Source organism: Hylobates moloch, unplaced genomic scaffold (genome assembly GCF_009828535.3).
Source record: "Hylobates moloch isolate HMO894 unplaced genomic scaffold, HMol_V3 SCAFFOLD_10, whole genome shotgun sequence".
Classification (NCBI taxonomy): domain Eukaryota; kingdom Metazoa; phylum Chordata; class Mammalia; order Primates; family Hylobatidae; genus Hylobates; species Hylobates moloch.
The window spans coordinates 101,020,086-101,041,291 of NW_026652285.1; the positions used below are offsets into that span (position 1 = coordinate 101,020,086).

The window sequence follows — 21,206 nt, forward strand, 5'->3', positions numbered from 1 at the left end:
AGACTGTGGGTGTGTGCAGGCCGGGCGTATTAAAGGTGGTAACTTTTGGAGACAAGTCTGGTGGTGTCCGTCCCAAGTGACCTGCAGAGCCCCTGGTTTCACTGCTGCTTCACTGCTGTCCTGGGCCCCTTAGAACTTTCAGGTGTGCTGGGCACCCGCCTGGGTAAGGCCAGGCTGCAGGGCGGCCAGGGAGATGAGGATGGCTTCCTGGAAGAGAAGTGTGGCAGTGGGCTGGGGCCTGGGAGGCTAGCGGGTGTCCCCGCTCCCAGCCTGTCTTCAGTGCCTGGCTGCCCAAGACCCAGCCCACTGGGGTCCCCTGTCCTTAGCAGGGCCTGGTGAGGTTAATGACAGGCCCAGTTTCACACTGCACACTTGCCACCTAGAGGACTACACAGCCTGCTCCTCAGGCTTCTCTTCTGTAAAATGGGGGCGAAGGTAACAATGCCCACCTCCCAGGGCCAGGGGAGGGCAAGGAGAGGGGCAAGAAGTTCTCACCCCTCATGCAGGGGTTGAAAGGGTGGGAGCCAGGGTTCTTGCTGGGGGGTATAGCTGTCAGGCTCAGACTGCTTGGCTTGGGCAAGGCCGTAGGGATGGGTAGACAGGGCTGTCGGCCCTGCGAGACTGATGGGTGTACCAGCCTTCCCAGCAGACTTCCCGAAGCACAGCGTCCCATGCCTGACTCCAAAAGTGGGTACGCAGGTTCCATGAGGCCCAGGACGAAGGCTCCAGCTGCACATGGCTTCCCCCGCGGGACAGATGCAAGTGAGACCCCAAGGGGAGAGCTGCTGTGCCCACCGTGGTCACACACAAGGAAGTGGCAGAACCAGGGCCCTGGGAGATCACTGAGCGCACAGCTAAGGAAGCAGAGGCCCGGAGCAGGGGTGGACAGGGCCCCCTGGGTCACCCAGTCTGGGAGCACAGGACGGGCACTAGCACCCATGGTTGACTCCCAGCTACACTCATGTCCCGTCGCTGTGGCAAGAGGCCAAGAGGGGATGAGAGGATCACCTCCAGACAAGACAGCCATGGGCAAGGGTAGGTGACAGGGCAAGAGTAGCACCCGCCCCTTGGACAGATCCCAAGGCCCCAGCGGCTGGCGGTCGGGGAGGCAGGTGGGCTCACCTCTGTGCGGATGGTACGGCTACCCTGGCCAGGACAGGTATTGACGTACAGGTCAAAGAGGACACTGGGTTCAGCCACCTCCAGGTTGGGGTCAGCATCCACTCCAGCTTCCAGACCCTGGAGGCCCCCGAACACCACAAGAGCATGCCTGGCACATGTAAGAGGGGGTCACTTGAGTGGTCATCAAGGCCCCGGCCAGCACAGCGCCCAGACCTCAGTCCCTCCCCACCCCAGACAGCAGGGGCCCATCTGTGCAGCTTCACCCACCAGGCAGGTTCCTGGCCACATTCCTCCTGACCTGGCCCTGGCCCCAGGAGGTACACACCTGAAGTTGGGAAGCTGGGCAGAGGCCACATCTGAGCCGCGCTCTGACGTCCCGATGGTCAGGTCATACCCATCCTGGAAGGGGGCCTCAGCAAACACAGCACCTGGGGGTGGGGCCAGCTCAGTGCAGGTCCTTCTCCCCACAAGCCACAGCTCTGGGTATTATGTGTGTGTGTACTGAGGCAGGGGTGGGTGGGAAGAGCTCTCTGGGTGTGTGTGTGTACTGAGGCAGGGGTGGATGGGAAGAGCTCTGCGTGTGTGTGCACTGGGGCAGGGGTGTGTGTGTACCGAGCAGGGGTGGGTAGAGCTGTTGCTGGGAAGTCAAGGACCGAGCAGGGCAGACACCAAGCCTGTGCTTGGCTGAGGAACAGGGCAGAGACTGGATAGGAAGAGGCACCAAGAGCATGAAGTGGGCCTCTGACTTCTCTGGCCCTTTTGCCTCCATTCCCAACCCTACAGAAACATTATTGATCAATAATGATACTTCTGCTCAGCAGTCCTTAACAGCATTCCAGGCAGTGCATCAGGGAGAACAAGGCCCAGAGAAGGGAAAGCACTTGCCCAAGGACACACAGCAAGTTGACAGGACCAAAACCTTGGTCTGATATTTGGGTCAGGCAAGGCTCCCAGCAACCTCCCAGAGGGATGGATGGACATTCAGAGAAGTCAACGCTGTCCTTACTGAGGCAGGAAGCCAGTCGGACGGTGTAGCCCCAGTAGAGACCAGCTTTGGTGCGAGGGTCCTGCGATGACACCACTTTGCCACGGTAGGTCTTGCATTCTGGAGGGGTGACAGAGTCTGTAAAGATGGGGTGAGGAATGGAAGCAGGTGGCTGAACCCTGGAGCTCATCAGCCCAACCCAGGGGTTGAGGAACCTTCCAGATACCTGGGAGCTGCTGCTGGTTCAGTCGCACGGTCACCCGAAGCCCGGGCTCCAGGTTCTTGTCAATCTTCACCTCCTGGGGAGAAGCCAGAAGAAATGGGTGCCATTCCTCTCAAGCTCAGCAGGGGCCACGGCTCTTCCAGATGCCGCCGGGGGAGCCCCGGGGCTGGCAAGGGACCAAGGGGTCCAGGTCAACCTGCCACCCTCCACCCCTGGCACTGGCTGAACCTGCTCACAAGAGATCATTTGTGCAAAACACAGGTCACTGGCCAAACATGCACCTTTGGGGCGCTCATGGCACGGGGCAGAAGTAGATGAAACCCAGTTTTCTACATTTTGGTAGCTCTGCCACTTTTTTTTTTTTGAGATGGAGTCTGGCTCTGTCACCCAGGCTGGAGTGCAGTGGCACGATCTCAGCTCACTGCAACTTCTGTCTGCTGGGTTCAAGTGAATCTCCTGCCTCAGCCTCCCGAGTAGCTGGGATTACAGACGCGTGCCACCACGCCTGGCTCATTTTTGTACTTTTAGTAGAGACAGGGTTTCACCATATTGGCCAGGTTGGTCTCCAACTCCTGACCTCAAATGATCCACCTGCCTCAGCCTCCCAAAGTGCTGGGATTACAGGCGTGAGCTACTGTGCCCGTGTTGTGCTTTCTGATGGGAGGGGACTCCACACGTCAAGGTTTCTGCCTCTGATTTGAGGAGACTTGAGGGTAAAGAGACGGCAAATTAATGCCCTCATCCCAGCTTGGCTCTGTGCCACACGGGAGCAGCTCCAGAGTGACTTTCAACTTGTTTCTGCAGGGTTTTGTTTGGAGCATGAGGACTGTCTTCTGTTGATTTGCTTTTTAAGCAACAGTAAATTCATTCTGGCTTTACCTATTGAGCCCCATTTTGCACAATTCTCTGGCCTAAATTTACATCAGTGAGGGATTTCGGGCAGGTCCAGGGCTCCCCGCAACATCCATCTGCTTGCCCTCCATTGCCAGGGTGTGTCCTAGCCCACCTTTCTGTTCCTACCTTTTTCATGCCACAGTTGACAAAGGAGCCGTGGCCTGGCCGGGTGGGCCGATCCACCACGATGCCCTCTCGGAACTCGGATTCCTCGTCCTGACGCATGTGGTGGGGGCTGTCTAAGGGGTTCAGGAGCCCTGTGGAGGCAGGGCTGGGAGGAGTCTGGGAAGTGCTAGGGCACACAGGGTGCAGTGGAGACCCTGGAGCAGAGTCCCGGCTCTGCCACAGACCTGTGTCTTGGCATCAGGCACAGGTCTTGCTCTCCCAGGCCTGCTTTCCCACCTGGACAGTGCAGGGTAGGACTGGGTGGTCTCAGTGTCTGTGAAATGATCCAGGGGAAATGGCGGGGGGGGGCAGGCCCACACAGCGTTACCTGCAAACTGTAGATCCTGGTGTTTGGGGAAGAATGCCTTCCTCAGGTACCTAGGAAAGAATGCTGACCTCGGCATATTCCCAGGGGAAGCCACCTCCCACCTGGCTTCCACTTTGACACACCCCTCCCTCATGCTCAGGGGAGTGACCCCCTTACTGCGGACACTCTAGGTATTGCAGGATCCGGGCCAGCTGTATGCACGCCTGCCCCTTCTTCCCAACTCCTGTGAATTCCCCCTCCACAGTCCTGGAGAGAGAGAGATGGGGGCTCAGGATCCAGCTGTGGCCCTTCAAGAGCTCCTGTCTACAAGTGCATGCCTAGAATCCCAGCTACTCAGGAGGCTAAGGTGGGAGGATCATCTGAGCACAGAAAGTAGAGGCTGCAGTGAGCCATGACCATGCCACTGCATGCACTCCAGCCTGGGTGACAGCTGAGATATGGGTTTAGGCCTTCCGGTTCCCAATCCCACCTCTGCAGTCATCACCCCCACCTGGCAACTCTACCCACTAAGGATTACAGAGGGAGTATTTCAGGCAGGGCACGAGGGAAGAGCCAGGCATGTGGACGGGGGCAGGGTGAAGCCTCGGCCCATCCCGGCAGCCCCTCCCTCTCCCTGAGCCCTGCACCCTGTGGGATGGCCCCTTACTTGGCATCCTGGCCCTCCTCATCAAACACCACGATCTCATCCACACAGAAGATGGCACAGGCTCTGGCAATCTGACCGGCCAAGTAGGTGCGAAGCTCCGGCGACTGAGCATTGTCCAGGATAGAGCCCGGCAGGGCTACGCTCAGTGTGTAGGGCCGCCCTGAGCAGGGGAGGGATGTTGTTCCCAGCCAGCCTGAGAGGCAAGGGCGCCCCACCTTCCTCTCGCTTCCTCTGTCCCCAGCACCCATGGTTTGAGAATTTCCCAAGTGGGAGGAATTTTGAGATGAGCAAAATAGATCCACCTCCCCTCTCTGGGCCTCAGTCTCCCAGGAGGAAAATGGACGCAGCAATCTCCACGGCTCCTCTGAGCAGGGCAAACCACTGGGCGAGGCTGTGGAGCGGTTAGTAGCAATGGCCTAAGTTCACATCCTGGCTCTCCCACTTACTGCCTCAGTTCTCCAGCTACCAAATGAGGATAAAATGAAAGCTGATATCTAATAAGGCTTTAGTGTGTGCACATTAACCCGATAGCCATTGACCTGATCCCTAGTGAGGATACTGCCATTATCCCCATTTATAGACCAGGAGCCTTCAGCCCCGGGAAGTCAAATACACAGCCCAAGGTCACACAAAAGGTGGCTCATGCCTGTAATCCCAGCACTCTGGGAGGCCAAGGCGGGCGGATCACCCGAGGTCAGGAGTTCAAGACCAGCCTGGCCAACATGGCGAAACCCCGTCTCTACTAAAAATACAAAAATTAGCCGGGCATGGTGGCGCATGCCTATAATCCCAGCTACTCTGGAGGCTGGGGCAGGAGAATGGATTGAACTGGGAGGTGGAGATTGCAGTGAGCCGAGATCGAGCCACTGCACTCCACAACAGAACGAGACTGTGTCTCAAAAACAAACAAAAAAGCCCAAGAAGCACATAGATAACATGGTTTCACTGTTTTTTTTTTTTTTTTTTTTTTTTTGAGACAGAGTCTCGCTCTGTCGCCCAGGCTGGAGTGCAGTGGCGCAATCTCGGCTCACTGCAAGCTCTGCCTCCCGGGTTCACGCCATTCTCCTACCTCAGCCTCTCTGAGTAGCTGGGACTACAGGCGCCCGCCACCACGCCCGGCTAATTTTTTTTGTATTTTTAGTAGAGATGGGGTTTCACCGTGGTCTCGATCTGCTGACCTCGTGATCCGCCCACCTCGGCCTCCCAAAGTGCTGGGATTACAAGCGTGAGCCACCGCGCCCGGCCTAACATGGTTTCACTGTTGTAACGTATCTGTACTTTGCTACACAAGGATAAGCAGATAGAATTGTTTGGACAAGCTTTTGCTACAATGTTTGCTGGGATTGTTCCTTTCTTCTTTGTAGTTTTCTGTCGTTTTTATTATGAAATCAAAATAAATGAAAAATGAAATTAAAGCACACAGAAAATGCTTGATAAAAAAGTAAAAAAATCAGGAAGATCATGAAGTTCTAGAGGTCTAAGTTAAGAGATACGAGGCTTGGGCCGGGCACGGTGGCTCACGCCTGTAATCCCAGGACTTTGGGAGGCTGAAGTGGGCGGATCACCTGAAGTCAGGAGTTCGAGACCAGCCTGGCCAACGTGGTGCACCCACGTCTCTACTAAAAATACGAAAATTAGCCAGGTGTGGTGGCGCATGCCTGTAATCCCAACTACTCGGGGGGCCGAGGGAGGAAAATTGCTTGAACTTGGGCAGTGGAGGTTGCAGTGAGCAGAGATGGCGCCACTGCACTCCAGCCTGGGCAACAGAGCAAGACTCCACCTCAAAAAAAAAAAAGAGAGAGAGAAGGCTTACCTTCCATAGGCTTGAAATTTACCTAAGCAGGAGGTCAGAACTCAGTTTGCTGGCTCCCTCCCTCTCTGGGCCTCACTTTCTCCATCAGGACAAGATGTTTGGACCTACTGGTCTGTAAAGGCCCTTTCAGATAAGACGTGTCTGCTCTGCCTGCGGGACAACTACTGTGGGCCACAACCTGTGGCCCTCCCCAAGACACTAGCTCACCGCGGTCCTCCTTCTCTGCCGCTGCCTCCTCCTCTTCCTGGCGCTTTGCCTGTTCCTCCTGTGCCCGCTGCCGCTCCAGTTTTTTCATCAGCTTGAGATCCTTCCATTTCTTTTTCTCCTCTTTCTCTGGATAAAAGAACATCCTAATTGGCCGAGAAGATAGTTCCCACTCATTGGGTCAGCCTGGACTCTGGAGAGCTGCTGAGTGAGCAGCCAGAGGGCAGCAAGGGAGCCTCCCCAGGGCTCCCGGCCCCTGCCTCCCCACTTTGGGTGCTGCAGGACCCAGAGGGAACAAAGCTGGTGTCTTTCCCCAGGGTTTGACTGAGCACTGGTGGAGTGGCCTATGGGAAGATACTCTTACCCACCCTTACTTACTCTGTTGCTTCCATTTTCGCCACTCAATCCTTTGGCCGTGTTCACTCTGGAGAAGGAGTGGTAAGAGAATTATGAGCGTGAGGCTGATGGTCACACCTGGAGGGGGTCTGTTTGCTGTACCATAGCCAGCCCCTCCACACGGGGCGGCAAGGAAGCCAAGGAACCTCTGCGAACTGCTGCCCCAGAAAGCGGCAGGAGGGCAGGGACCCGCTGTATCCCCAACGCCTGGGACCCAGCCTGGCCCACAGAAAGCACTCAAGAAACTGTCGAATGAGTTCCCACAGAACAGAAGAGGAAACTGAGGCTCAGGGGACAGGACTGCCCACAGTCGCCCTGGAAGTTAGAAGGCATAAGCCACGAAAGGGCTCCGGATTCAGGATTGCGAGCAGGGTCTCGCCTCCGCAATCCAGCGGAGGCCAGGGAGCCGCAGTGGGTTCCGGAGAGGACACGGGCGCTGTTCCCATCCTGCTGAGACTCACGCGGCACCTTCGGGGGTTTCCGGCCTGAGATCAGCGGGAAGCAGGCAGCAGGAGGCGCGGCCCGGCCCCGGCGAAGGCCCGCACGCCACTGGTTCTCACGCGTCCATCATGCTGCTCTGCGCAGGGTCCCGCCGCCTGCACTTACCGGGCCGCAGGGCCGCTTCCTCCCGCGCTCCGCCATGTTCCGCACACACCGTCGGTCACGCCTCTGCCAATGAGACTCGCCTCTTCCGGCCACACCTCCCTTAAGCTGTCCAATCGGAGAGCCCATGCCGACGGCTGCGGGAGCACGCGGGCTGGTGTAGGTCGGGCGGAATAGGTGTCCAAATGGGCGGTATCGCGGGTACTGTGCTGAATTTTGGATGGCTCGGAGCCCCCTTCTGAGTTGGGACAAATACAACACTCAGACCTCTGAGTCGTTTACTTGTTTAAAAAAAATTTTTTTTGAGACACGGTCTCGCTATGTTGCCGAGGCTGGAGTGCAGTGGAGCGATTCTAGCTCACTGCAGCCTTGAGCTCCTGGGCTCAAAGGATCCTCCCACCTTAGCCTCCCCAGTAGCTGGAACCACAGGTGCGCAGCACCACGCCTAGCTCCTGCAAGGCTTTATACATGGGGACCCTGGGGCCTTGAGCTGCAGTGTGATTCAGAGCTGAAAATGAGATAATTTACTCCAGGTTTGTTATAGATTCGTTCATGTACTTTTTTTTTTTTTGAGGCAGAGTCTCGATTCATTGCCCAGGCTGGAGTGCAGTGGCGCAATCTCGGCTCACTGCAACCTCCACCTCCTGGGTTCGAGCAATTCTCCCGCCTCAGCATTTCAAGTAGCTGGGATTACAGGAGCGTACCACCATGCCCAGCTAATTTTTTTGTGTGTTTTCAGTAGAGATGGTGTTGATGTTGGCTCCGTGTTGGCCAGCCTGGTTGAACTCCTGACCGTAAGTGATCCTCCAGCCTCAGCCTCCCAAAGGGCTGGGATTACAGGCGTGAGCCACCGCACCTGGCCTTTTTTTTTTTTTTTTTTTTGAGACAGAGTTTCGCTCTTGTTGCCCAGGCTGGAGTGCAATGGCTCGATCTCGGCTCACAGAAACCTCCGACTCCTGGGTTCAAGCGATCCTCCTGCCTCAGCCTCCTGAGTAGCTGGGATTACAGGCATGCGCCACCACGCCTGGCTAATTTTGTATTTTTAGTAGAGACGGAGTTTCTCTATGTTGGTCAGGCTGGTCTTGAACTCTTGACCTCAGGTGATCTGCCCACCTCGGCTTCCCAAAGTGCTGGGATTACAGGCATGAGCCACCACACCCGGCCTCTTTCTCTTTTAATTAACAGACTATATTAGTTGGGACTACAAGTGTGAGCCACCATGCCCGACTAATTTTTATTTTTTTTCTTTTTGTACAGATAGTGTCTCACTATGTTGCCAGGGCTGGTCTCAGACTCCAGGGTTCAAGGAGTCCTCCCAACTTGGCTTCCCAAAGGGCTGAGATTACAGACGTGAGCCATTAATGCCTTTTATTTTTTGAGATCTAGTCTCACTCTGTTGCTCAGGCTGAAGTGCAGTGGCATGATCTCGGCTCACTGCAACCTCTGCCTCCCAGGTTCAATCAATTCTCCCGCCTCAAGCTCCCAAGTAGCTGGGATTACAGGCACTTGCCACCAAGCCCGGATAATTTTTATATTTTTAGTAGAGACAGGATTCTCCATGTTGGTCAGGCTGGTCTTGAACTCCCGACCTCAGGTGATCCATCTGCCTCAGCCTCCCAAAGTGCTGGAATTATAGGTGTGAGCCACCGTGCCTGGTCTCGAACTTAGATCTCATACTAAATTTGTTGTGATTTTTGACAGGTTTATTTTGTAGGCATGACCGATGAAGACATTGGCCATGTGAAAAAACAAACACAAAAATCCCCCCAAAACAACAATAACAAAAAGACACGGACCATGTGATTAGGCTCAAAGTCTAGTCCCTCACACCTCCCTGGAGGCAGAGATGGAGGGGGCCCGATGGGCTAAAAGTTCTGACCCCGTAATCGCAGTGCAGAGGGATTCCATGTGACTAACAAGACATGCCTATCTTCCAGAAACTCCAAGGAGTTTAGGAATTCTTTACTAAGGACCAGGGGCAACGACCGAATATCTATTTTATTATATGATATATTCCTATCAGCTCCCCCAGTTAAACATATGATATGCGCCAAACCCATGCGCTTGCTATGCAAATACAACTTCGAGACCAGGCCCCTAACATCACCTTTCAAAGAAATTCAGGAGCTACTATTGCTATCCAGTGAGACTCAATCGGGGCCAGCTAGAAGGCCTGGGCACGCCACTTCCCCTCACCTCCGGAGTGCTTTCCTCTCTTGTGAACTGGAGATAACTCAGGTCTCAGTCTCAGAGGCTGTGTAAGATGATGTGCGTTCGAGTGCCTGGCAGGTAGGGCTTGCACAATCAACATTCAGTCCTCCTCCTCGTAATTATTTAAGTCCCCAGTCCTCCTGGCCCCCACTGTGCTGTTCTCTCACCCCGTGGGAATGTCCATGTCTTCCTTGTCACAAGCTCCAATCCCCTCCACACACACACACACACACACACACACACACACACACACACACACGACACCCCCACCCCAGCCACCATACCCAGCACCAATAACTGCTACCATCAGATTAATATGAGAGGCCAGCTATGGTGGCTCACGTCTGTAATCCCAGCACTTTGGGAGGCCGAGGCGGGCAGACGATCTGAGGTCAGGAGTTTGAGTCCAGCCTGGCCAACATGGTGAAACCCCATCTCTACAAAAACACAAAAATTAGCTGGGTGTGGTGGCGGGTGCCTGTAGTCCCAGCTACTCAGGAGGCTGAGGCAGGAGAATTGCTTGAACCCAGAAGGTGGAGGTTGCAATGAGCCAAGATCATGCCACTGCATTCCAGCCTGGGTGACAGAGCGAGACTCTGTCTCAAAAACAAAACAACAACAACAACAACAAAGATTAATAGTGAGGAATTCATTTGAGGGCCTTGGGTTCTAGGCCTGGTTGTGCCACTATGTGACTACAGAAACCATTTCTACAAAGTTGCAGGGGTGTCTGAGCTTCTACTGGGCATTCTTAACAAGTTAGATCAGCCATCAGCACGAGTGTGAAGCAGAGAGAAGCCGTCAATAAGGATTTGAATAACTTAAACATTTTATTATGGACGAAAAGGAGTGGCTTGAGGACTCCAGTCTAAAGGCAACTCCCCAAGGCCAGGATGAGCCAGGAAAGGTGAGGTTACGCCTGGGCCTTAGCAGGGGCCACGCAGGGCTTGGATGTGATCGATACATGGTGGGACTCTACCGTCGGTCTCAGCCAAGCCTGGAGAGACCAGAAGAAACACAAGGCCCTACAAACCCACCTACGGAGGGGCAGGGAGAGGCCCAGGTCAGGCCACCCTCACCTTTCAGGCAGGAGGCACTTGGTTCTCTAAGATGAAGGGCGGCTCCCACCCAGAACATTCTGTGTCACAGAGAAGAGGTTTCCCAATAGCATCTTCCCCAACCTGGAAATGTCTGAAACCTGGACAAAGACAGACACTCAAAGAGGATCTCTGCGGGCATGTGGGGATGTCGGGGCCAAGGCGTGACTTCAGGGCTAGAGCTCCACCTGCCACTTCCGCAGCTTCTCGTCCATGGCCTGGAGCGTGGCTTCATCCTGCACCAGCACAGATTAGTCCTACACTCTCCCCATGCGCCCAGTGGGCCTCGGGAAGCTCTGTGAGGTCTTTCCTCCCCCAGCCCCACCCTTTACCTTCACAAAACAGAAGCGGATATAGTGGTCAAAGTGCTTCTGATGCGGCACACTATAGAAGATGGAGACAGGGATGGCCACCAAGCCCTGGGGAGGAGGAAGGACATGTCTCAACACGGCCTTGTGGACCAGTAGGCCTTGGCTCAGGAAGGGACAGAGAGGTTCCCACGACCAGGAAGGGACAGAGAGGTTCCCACGACCAGGAAGGGAAGGAGAGTCAGCTCCAATCCAGCACCTAGTGCTGCATCAAAGTCAGAGGAACAAGGCCAGGTGCGGTGGCTCACGCCTATAATCCCAGCACTTTGGGAGGCTGAGACGGGTGGATCACCTGAGGTCAGGAGTTCAAGACCAGCCTAGCCAACATGGCCAAACCCCATCTCTACTAAAAATACAAAAATTAGCTAGGCGTTGTGGCACATGCCTGTAATCCCAGCTACTTGGGAGGCTGAGGCAGGAGAATTGCTTGAACCCAGGGGTGGAGGTTGCAGTGAGCCGAGATTGCGCCACTTCACTGCAGCCTGGGCGAAGGAGAGAAAATTCATCCAAAACAAAAACAAACACAAAGTCAGAAGAAAAGAATCCCAGAACATCATTCCAAGTCCCTCCCTGGGTATAGAGGGCAGATGGAGGCTGAGAGAGGGAGGATCATGGAGCAGGTCAGGGCAGAGCCAGAGAAGAACAAAGCCTTAGAGTCACAGATCGAACCTGGATGGACCTCAGAGTTAATGGGCCAACTCCTCACTGTACAGATGGGAAGATGGAGATCCAAAGAGGCAGGAAATCCTGCCAGCCCACACAGCATCTCTGTGCAAGTTAGAAACAGGTTCCTCGGGCCAGGCACGGTGGCTCACGCCTGTAATCCCAGCACTTTGGGAGGCCAAGGGGAGTGGATCACCTGAGGTCAGGAGTTGGAGACTAGCCTGACCAACATGGTGAATCCCCGTCTCTACTAAAAATACAAAAATTAGCCAGGTGTGGTTGTACATGCCTGTAATCCCAGCTACCCAGCTACTCAGGAGGCTAAGGGAGGAGAATCGCTTGAACCCTGGAGGTGGAGGTTGCAGTGTGCTGAGATTGCGCCACTGCACTCTAGCCTAGGCGACAGAGTGAGACTCTGTCTCAAAAAAATAAAATAAAAAAAAGGCCAGGTGCGGTGGCTTACGCCTGTAATCCCAGCACTTTGGGAGGCTGAGGCAGGCGGATTACGAGGTCAGGAGATCAAGACCATCCTGGCTAACATGGTGAAACCCCATCTCTACTAAAAATACAAAACAATTAGCTGGGCGTGGTGGCGGGTGCCTGTGGTCCCAACTACTCGGGAGGCTGAGGCAGGAGAATGGCGTGAAACTGGGGGGCGGAGCTTGCAGTGAGCTGAGATAGCGCCACTGCACTCCAGCCTGGGCGACAGAGTGAGACTCCATCTCAACCAAAAAAAAAAGAAAGAAACAGGCTGCTCGTTCTTTGAAGTGGATACAACCCTGCCCCAAAGTTCACGGCAGAGGCTGGACTAAGATCTAGCCCAGGAGCCTCTTGCCTGGGCACCCTTGAGCAGCACACAACCTGTGAAACCATACGTGGCTGCCTGGCAGAGGCCCAGCCCACCTTGTTCTTGATCATCCACTTGACGAAGCGTCTGTCATAGGGCTCATCCACAGCTCCAGGCAAGTCAGGCATCTTCCTTTCTGGGAGACAACGGCCACACTGAGCCCCCTGCAGCCTCCAGCCCCTGCGCCCTGCCCAGACCGGCCCGTCTCACTCACTGAAGTCTGAGATGTCTGTGATGAGGAAGTAGCTGCCGTGAGGGATGATGGGCTTCAGGCCCACTGACTGTAGGCTGCGTATCATGTGGTCACGGCAGCGCTGCATGGCCTGCGGGAACTGCACAAAGTAGCTGCTGGGTTGGCGGAAGAGCAGCTGCTCCCGCTCAAAGCTCTCGGCTACTGCAGCCTAGGCAGGGCAGATGGACACACAGATAGATCAGCTGTTCCCTGACGCGGGGGCCAGCCTGGGCTCTTTTGTTGTCCCCTGACTCCCCCATGACGTCCTGCCCCTCTTCACCTGGCTCTGTGTGGGGCAGTGGAAGATGGAGTTCTGGTGCATGGTCCGCAGGTGCTTCATGATGTGATCTGGACCCAGGACCCAGCCCACCTGGAGCAGGGGCGCAGGTAGGCGGGGAGGTCCTTCCAGGCCTGGCTAAAGCCTTCTTCATTCCCAGGCCTACCTCACTTGCCAAGGATCTTGCAGGGGGTGGTGACCTCCCACCCTCAGCAACTCACCTTCCAGCCAGTGGCGCTGAAGGTCTTGCCCGCGCTGCCGATGGTCAGGGTCCGTTCCCACATGCCAGGGAGGCTGGCTGCCCAAGGCCGAATAGAACAGCTGCTGAGACTGGGGTGGGGGCGATGGGGGAGGATGGTGGTCTGGGCCCCAGGGGACACACATAGGCTTTCGACATCCTGGATTCCTCTACATACTAAGCTATTTGCAGAACTTCCTTCCTTTCTTCCTTCCTTCCTTCCCTCCCTCCCTCCACCCCTCCTTCCCTCCTTCCCTCCCTCCCTCCATCCCTCCTTCCCTCCCTCCCTCCCTCCCTTCCTCCCTTCTTGCTTGCTTGCTTGCTTGATGGAGTCTCGCTCTGTTGCCCAGGCAGGAATGCAATGGCGCCATCTTGCCTCACTGCAACCTCCGCCTCCCAGGTTCCAGTGATCCTCCTACCTCAGCTTCCTGAGTAGCTGGGACTACAGGCACGCGCCACCATGCCCAGCTAATTTTTGTACTTTTAGTACAGATGGGGTTTCACCATGTTGGCCAGGCTGGTCTCAAACTCCTGACCTCAAGTGATCTGCCAGCCTCAGCCTCCCAAAGTGCTGGGATTACAGGTGTGAGCCACCATGCCCGGCATAGGATTTCTTTGACCTCATCCTTTCGACAACCAGGGAGGCAGGTGTTATTGTGACATTGTGTACTCTGGGAGGCAAAGGTCACAGGATCTGCAGGGCTCCAGAACCCTGGGTTCTAACTACCAGGCCTGCGCTGACTCTCAGGTGGGGTCAAGGCCCTCCCACCAATGTGCAGGGGAGGGGCCCCAGGCTGGCTTGGCTCACCAATGCTGATGTGCTGGTGCCCATCGTAGACCATCCACTGGTAGACTTCATCAGTGATACACACCACATCATGCTGCTGGCACAGGCTGGCCACCAGCTCCAGCTCTTCCCTGGAGAACACCTATGGATGCCCAAGGAGAGCACAGACCTGCAGTTGGGACCGTCCCCAAACACAGAGGCCTACTCAGAGAGGTTAAAGAACACAGCTGTGGCCAGGTGCGGTGGCTCACGCCTGTAATCCTAGCACTCTGGGAGGCTGAGGTGGGTGGAACACTGGAGGTCAGGAGTTTGAGACCAGCCTGGCCAATACAGAGAAACCCCGTCTCTACTAAAAACACAAAAATTAGCTGGGCAGGGTGGCAGGTGCCTGTAATCCCAGCTACTCGGGAGGCTGAGGCAGGAGAATTGCTTGAACCCAGGAGGCAGAGGTTGCAATGAGCCAAGATCACGCCACTGCACTCCAGCCTGGGAGACAGAGTGAGACTTCATCTCGAAAAAATAAATAAATGGCGAATACAGCCAAGCCCAGTGCTAAGGGCTGTTCTGCACCATCGCATTGGATCCCTCCAACACTGACCACGAGGTCAGTTCCATCAGGTTCCCACATTACAGATGAGATACTTCGAGAGGCATAGTCACTATTCCAGGGTCACTGGGAAGTGATGGTGGCTCCCAGCCCAGTTCACTGTCCCAGCCCTCAGGCCTTCCCTGGGGATTCCTGCCCCTGTCCTGGGACCTCTGGAGTCTTGGTCCTCAGAGCTCATTGTGTGTGGCCCTCCCACACACAAATGAAGAAACGGAGGCCCCATAGCAGCAACTCAGTAACAGTGCAAGAGACATTACCAGGTCCACAGGGGGCCAGGGAAGGAGGTCCCTCCAGTACCTTGCCCAGGGGGTTGTTGGGGGTGTTGAGGACCAGGGCTTTGGTGCGTGATGTGAATTTGCTGGCCAGCTCCGTGGGGTCCAGCTGCCAGTTGCTGCTGGAACCCAGTTCTCCATTCTGGATAGGACCCTGCAAGAGCAGGTGGCACGGGGTGGTACCATTTACCCACCTGACATGCAGGTCTTCCCCCAGCATCTATCCCCACATTCTCTCCCCTGGGATCCCAACACACACACCTCCCCTCTGCCCTCCCAGCTTAGGGGAACTGGCTTCCTTCACTTCCTTCCTCCTTTTCCAACTCCCAGGGTCCAACTCAGCCCACGCCTTGTATCCCTCTGCCCATCCATCCTCTACCTAGCATCCTTACCGGCTTCAGGGGCACAAACACAGGGCGACCCCCTGCCATCATTGTCATGGGCTCGTAGCAGTCAAAAAAGGGTTCGATGATGATGACCTGATATAAGGGTCAAATCAGCTGGAGTCAGCACGGCCCTGACCTCTCAGTCCCACTCAGCCCAAGTCTTGCCCACTCACCTCGTCTCCTTCGTCCACCAGGGCCTGGAAGGCTGTGAACAGGGCCCCATAGCCACCAATGGTCACCAGCACATTCCTGAGCGGGTCCATCTCCTGACCCAGCAGCTTCCCAAAGAAACTTGCCAGGATCTTCGTCAGTGGTGGGTAACCCTGCCAGGACAGCAGGGGTCAACTGTCCAGCTCAGCCTGGGCCCATCCTCTGGCCCAGGTGTATCCAGGCAATTCTAGCACCTTCCAGCAGCAGGCCTGGGGGCAGAGTCAGGTACCGGTAGTCTGGGCCCCAGGGAACGTGGAATAGATCAGCTTTCAACACTCTGGATTCCTCTACACACCAAGCTATTTGTGGGATTTCTTTGATCTCATCCTCTCAACAACCCAGGGGCAGGTGCTATTGTGATCCTGTGTACTCTGGGAGGTAAAGGTCACACAATCTATATGGCCCCAGACGCCAGGGTCCCAACCACCAGGCCTGCACTGACTCAGATATCCAGTGCTAAGCTCCTCCATCTCCTCCACCAGCATTTGCCATAGGGCCTGTTCTGTGCCAGGCCCGGAGCCCAGGGCAGGGATTTAGCAGAGAACCAGAGAAGTGCTTGCCTCCATGAACCTCAGTCCAAGAGCCCGCAAGGCAGTAGAAACTCCCCACTTTCCACATCTCTAAGTTTAAGAAGCATGTTTGTGCCCACTTGATCCTCCCAGCAGCTTTGCAGGAGAGGCTTTTATTTATTTATTTATTTATTTTGAGACAAGGTCTCACTCATGTCACCCAGGTTGGAGTGCAGTGACACAATCGCGGCTCCCTGCAACCTCCGCCTCCTGAGTTCAAGTGATTCTCTTGCCTCAGTCTCCCAAGTAGCTGGGACTACAGGCACGCACCACCATGCCTGGTTAATTTTTATATTTTTAGTGGAGACGGGGTTTCACCATGTTGGCCAGGCTGATTTCGAACTTCTGACCTTGGGTAATCCGCCTGCCTTGGCCTCCCAAAGTGCTGGGATTACAGATGTGAGCCACCGCGCCTGGCTTGATCCCCACTATTTGACAGGTAGAAAAATAGAGACCCAGAGAAAAGAAATTACTTGTCTAAAGTCACACACAGTTGAGGGTCAGGAACCTCATGTTGCAGCTTTGTAAGCACCCCTTTTTGAGAGGAAGATTAGATCCAGAAACTTGTTTGCTGAGGACACTTATAAAATACTGAAGGTAAAACCCCATCTCTACTAAAAATACAAAAAATTAGCTGGGCGTGGTGGCGGGCACCTATAGTCCCAGCTACTCGGGAGGCTGAGGCAGGAGAATGGTGTGAACCCGGGAGGCGGAGCTTGCAGTGAGCCGAGATTGCGCCACTGCACTCCAGCCTGGGCAACAGAGCAAGACTCCATCTCAAAAACAAACAAACAAACAAACAACACAAAACAAAAATACTCAAGGCTAAGCCAAGTGATCAAAACCTTGTCTAGAACTTGACTCAGTAACTCACTAAACCAGATTTGGCCATACAAAAATAAAAATTTTCTGTACAACAAGAGGCACAGGCCAGGCACAGTGGCTCATGCCTGTAATCCTAGCATTTGGGAGAATGAGACAGGAGAGTTGCCTGAGGCCAGGAGTTTGAGAACAGCCTGGGCAACACAGAGGGACTCCGTCTCTACTGACGGAAAATCAAAAAAATTATCCAGGTATGGTGTCACGTGCCTGTAGTCCCAGGTACTCGGGAGGCTGAGGCAGGAGGATTGCTTGAGCCCAGGAGATCAAGGCTGAAATGAGCTATGATCACACCAGTCTGGGTAATAAAATTGAGACTCTGTCTTAGACAATAAATTAATTAATTAAATAAAAATAAAAGGCACCATGAGCAAAGTCAAAACAGGAAGAGAAAAATATTGCAACATACAAGAAAGAGGTAAAATATTTAATGAGGCTGGGCGCAGTGGCTCATGCCTGTAATCCCAGCACTTGGGGAGGCTAAGGTGGGAGAATTCCTTGAGCCCAGGAGTTTGAGACCAGCATGGGTAACATAAGGAGACCCTGTCTCTATTTTGTTGTTGTTGTTGTTGTCGTCACCCAGGCTGGAGTGCAATGGCACCACCTTGGCTCACTGCAACCTCCGCCTCCCGGGTTCAAGCGATTCTTGTGCCTCAGCCTCCCAAGTGGTTGGGATTACAGGTGCCCGCCACCATGCCCAGCTAATTTTTATTAGAGATGGGGTCTCACCATGTTGGGCAGGCTGGTCTTGATCTCCTGACCTCAGGTGATCTGCCAGCCTCAGCCTCTCAGAATGCTGGGATTACAGGCGTAAGCCACCGTACCCGGCCCCTGTCTCCAGTTAAAAAAAAAAAAAAAAAAAGAAGAAAGAAAAGAAAAAGCAGCAAGAAAGAGATACATACCCAAATTTTCTTATTTTTATTTTTATTTTTTGATCAGAGAAGGAACTTTCCAACCAGCTCTGAGACCAGCCTATTGGCAGGGATGTAAGGGAGTCAACCTTACCGGAGGGCCATTATTTACTTAGTTGTTTGTTTATTTTTGAGACAGCATCTCACTATGTTGCACTGGCCTCAAACTCCTGGGCTCAAGCGATCTTCCTGCCTCAGGCTCCCAAGTAGCTGGGATTATAGGCACACACTGTTTCTAAACAATATCCACCTATTGTATTTATAAATATTTATAGCCTTTCATTCGCTAGTTTTACTTCTAGGAATTTATCTTAGGGAAATACATATGTATACAAAGATGTCCACACAGGGATATTTGCTGTGGCATTGCTTATGATACTGAGATAGCCGAAGCAGTCCATCAGTGCAGGACTGCTTAAATAAATTATGGCACATCCAGGCAACAGAACAAACAGTATGCAGCCATTAAAAAGAATGAGTGCGGTCAGGTGCGGTGGCTCATGCCTGTAATCCCAGCACTTTGGGAGGCCGAGGCAGGCGAATCACGAGGTCGGGAGTTCGAGACCAGCCTGGCCAACACGGTGAAACCCTGTCTCTACTAAAAATACAAAAATTAGCTGGGCGTGGTGGCGGGCGCCTGTAATCCCAGCTACTCAAGAGGCTGAGGCAGGAGAATGGCTTGAACCGGGGAGGTGGAGGTGGAGGTTGCAGTGAGCCGAGATCGTGCCGCTGCACTCCAGACTCCAGCCAGGGTGACAGTGTGAGACTATTTTTTTTGTATATAAGCTATTTATTAACAGACAAGGCCTACAGACTTATTTCTTCTTGGACACACCCACAGTGCAGCCACGGCGGCCAGTGGTCTTGGTGTGCTGGCCTCGGACACGAAGGCCCCAGAAGTGACGCAGCCCTCTATGGGCCCGAATCTTCTTCAGTCGCTCCAGGTCTTCACGGAGCTCGTTGTCCAGACCATTGGCTAGGACCTGGCTATATTTTCCATCCTTTACATCCTTCTGTCTGTTCAAGAACCAGTCTGGGATCTTGTACTAGCGTGGATTCTGCATAATGGTGATCACACGTTCCACCTCATCCTCCGTGAGTTCTCCTGCCCTCTTGGTGAGGTCAATGTCTGCTTTCCTCAAGACCACATGAGCATATCTTCGGCCCACACCCTTAATGGCAGTGATGGCAAAGGCTATTTTCCGCCACCCATCGATATTGGTGTTGAGTACTTGCAAAATATGCGGGAACTTTTCAGGGATCACTAGAGACGTGGCGGCAGCACAAGCGGCGGCGTGTAGGCCTCCTGTGGAAGAGCTTTTTTTTTTTTTGAGATGGGGTCTCACTCTGCTGCCCAGGCTGGAGTGCAGTGGTGCGATCTCGGCTCACTGCAAGGTCCGCCTCCACGGTTCACGCCATTCTCCTGCCTCAGACTCCCAAGTAGCTGGGACTACACGCGCCTGCCACCACACCCTGCTGACTTTTTTTCTATTTTTAGTAGACGGGGTTTCACCGTGTTAGCCAGGATGGTCTCGATCTCCTGACCTTGTGATCCGCCTGCCTCGCCTCCCAAAGTGCTGGGAGTACAGGCTTGAGACACTGTGCCCGGCCGACTGTCTTAAAAAAAAAAAAAATACAAAAATTAGCTGGGCATGGGGGCGCACCCCTATAGTCCCAGCTACTCGGGAGGCTGAGGCAGGAGAATCTCTTGAACCTGGGAGGCAGAGGTTGCAGTGAACCGAGATTGTGCCCCTGCAATCCAGCCTGGCGTCAGAGAGAGACTCTATGTCAAAAAAAAACCAAAAAACAGGCCGGGCGTGGTGGCTCACGCTTGTAATCTCAGCACTTTGGGAGGCCGAGGCGGGCAGATCACGAGGTCAAGAGATCAAGACTACGGTGAAACCACGTCTCTACTAAAAATACAAAAAAAATTTGCTGGGCGTGGTGACGGGCGCCTGTAGTCCCAGCTACTCGGAGAGGCTGAGGCAGGAGAATGGCGTGAACCCGGGAGGCAGAGCTTGCAGTGAGCCGAGATTGTGCCACTGCACTCCAGCCTGGGCGACAGAGCGAGACTCCGTCTCAAAAAAAAAAAAAAAAACCAAAAAACAGAATGAACAGAATGAGGTTTCAGTGGCTCACGCCTGTAATCCCAGCACTTTCGGAGGCCGAGGTGGCAGGATCACTTGAGCCCAGGAGTTTGAGACCAGTCTGAGCAACATGGTGAAACCCTGTATCTACAAAAAATACAAAAAAAATTAGCTGGGCGAGGTGACATACCCCTGTTGTCCTAGCAACTCTAGAGGCTGAGGTGGGAGGATCACATGAGCCCCAGGAAATGGCATATCATGTGAGCCCCACGAGGTAGAGGCTGCAGTGAGCCGTGATCATGTCACTACACTCTAGCCTAGGTGACAAGAGTGAGACCCTGACTCAAAAATAAATAAATAAATAAAATTAGCTGGGCATGGTGATGGACACCCGTAGTCTCAGTTACTCCAGAGGCTGAGGTGGGAGGACCACTTGAGCCTGGCAGGGTCAAGGCTGCAGTGGACCATGACTGCACCACTGCACTCGAGCCTGGATGACAGAGTGAGACCCTGTCTCATGAAAGAAAAAGAAAAAAAGAACCATTGTTCTAATCCAAGCAGTGTCACATATTTACTATGTGGTCCTTTCCGGAAAACATTTGGATTTATTGTGTAATCCAATCAGTAGCTCGTCTTTCAGGACTTGGTTTAAGTGTCACCTCCTCCAGGAAGTCTTCGTGCATCTCTCCAGCCCCCTCCCCAGGTTTCATTTCCACTTTCTTACTCACGCAGTATCCCATCCTCCTCCATCACAGCATGTATCAACTGCCTGTCGTTACTGCCTTCTTGTCTGCCATCCCCACTAGACCACAAGGCACAGGCTCTGGGACAGAGGATACGCTCAGTAAACACCGAACTATGGTCACACAGAATCCTCTGGCTCTGTCCCCTGAAGCCTGACATCTGTGTGGGCTTGATGTCCAGAAATCCCTGCCCCCTTCCTCCCCCAGTGCCTCCAGGAGAGATGGAGAGACTCACAAATGCCTTGGTGTACTGGTTGAGCATGAAGTCTCCACTGACAGCGTGCTGAAAGGCTTCCACGGCAAAGTCTGGGGGCGGGAAATCCGGGAAGCCCTGGCCCAAGTTCACGACGTCATGCTCACTGGCCAGTTTGACAAACTCCACCCTGGGTAACAAACAGAGAATCAGCACCAGCCCAGCCTTCCATGGTGACCTGGATTTCGGC

General features: G+C 54.1%; 2 protein-coding genes and 1 pseudogene across 10 annotated transcripts in view; all 3 read right to left on the bottom strand.

Annotated features, from left to right (window-relative positions):
• Positions 1–9: 9 nt before the first annotated feature.
• Positions 10–10,789, bottom strand: SPOUT1 (SPOUT domain containing methyltransferase 1). 4 transcript variants are annotated; one of them, XM_058444875.1, is made up of 14 exons: positions 10,670–10,789; positions 7,383–7,617; positions 6,759–6,804; positions 6,384–6,509; positions 4,364–4,523; positions 3,874–3,963; positions 3,718–3,767; positions 3,351–3,481; positions 2,334–2,406; positions 2,129–2,227; positions 1,448–1,550; positions 1,123–1,270; positions 496–739; positions 10–207 (listed from the first exon to the last, which is right to left on the bottom strand). In XM_058444875.1, exons 2-14 carry the CDS (start codon positions 7,506–7,508, stop codon positions 110–112), a joined length of 1,494 nt encoding a protein of 497 aa, XP_058300858.1. In that variant the 5' UTR covers positions 7,509–7,617; positions 10,670–10,789; the 3' UTR covers positions 10–109. The 4 variants fall into 4 exon arrangements, with proteins under 4 accessions (XP_058300858.1, XP_058300857.1, XP_032021230.1 ...); XM_058444874.1 differs by having other exon boundaries at positions 2,129–2,245; XM_032165339.2 differs by lacking the exon at positions 496–739.
• Positions 10,402–21,206, bottom strand: part of KYAT1 (kynurenine aminotransferase 1) — a 34,106-nt gene continuing 23,301 nt past the window's right edge. For all 6 annotated transcript variants that reach the window (XM_032165344.2, XM_032165341.2, XM_032165346.2 and 3 more), the window contains 11 exons: positions 20,999–21,146; positions 15,538–15,687; positions 15,371–15,457; positions 15,004–15,132; positions 14,121–14,241; positions 13,296–13,372; positions 13,078–13,167; positions 12,780–12,966; positions 12,622–12,701; positions 11,020–11,106; positions 10,402–10,923 (listed from right to left, as the gene is read on the bottom strand). In XM_032165344.2, the coding sequence (XP_032021235.2) occupies positions 10,864–10,923; positions 11,020–11,106; positions 12,622–12,701; positions 12,780–12,966; positions 13,078–13,167; positions 13,296–13,372; positions 14,121–14,241; positions 15,004–15,132; positions 15,371–15,457; positions 15,538–15,687; positions 20,999–21,146 (1,216 nt within the window). In that variant the 3' untranslated portion in view covers positions 10,402–10,863. The remainder of the gene's footprint in view (positions 10,924–11,019; positions 11,107–12,621; positions 12,702–12,779; positions 12,967–13,077; positions 13,168–13,295; positions 13,373–14,120; positions 14,242–15,003; positions 15,133–15,370; positions 15,458–15,537; positions 15,688–20,998; positions 21,147–21,206) is intronic.
• LOC131384394 (small ribosomal subunit protein uS13-like) lies at positions 17,242–20,770 on the bottom strand (annotated as a pseudogene).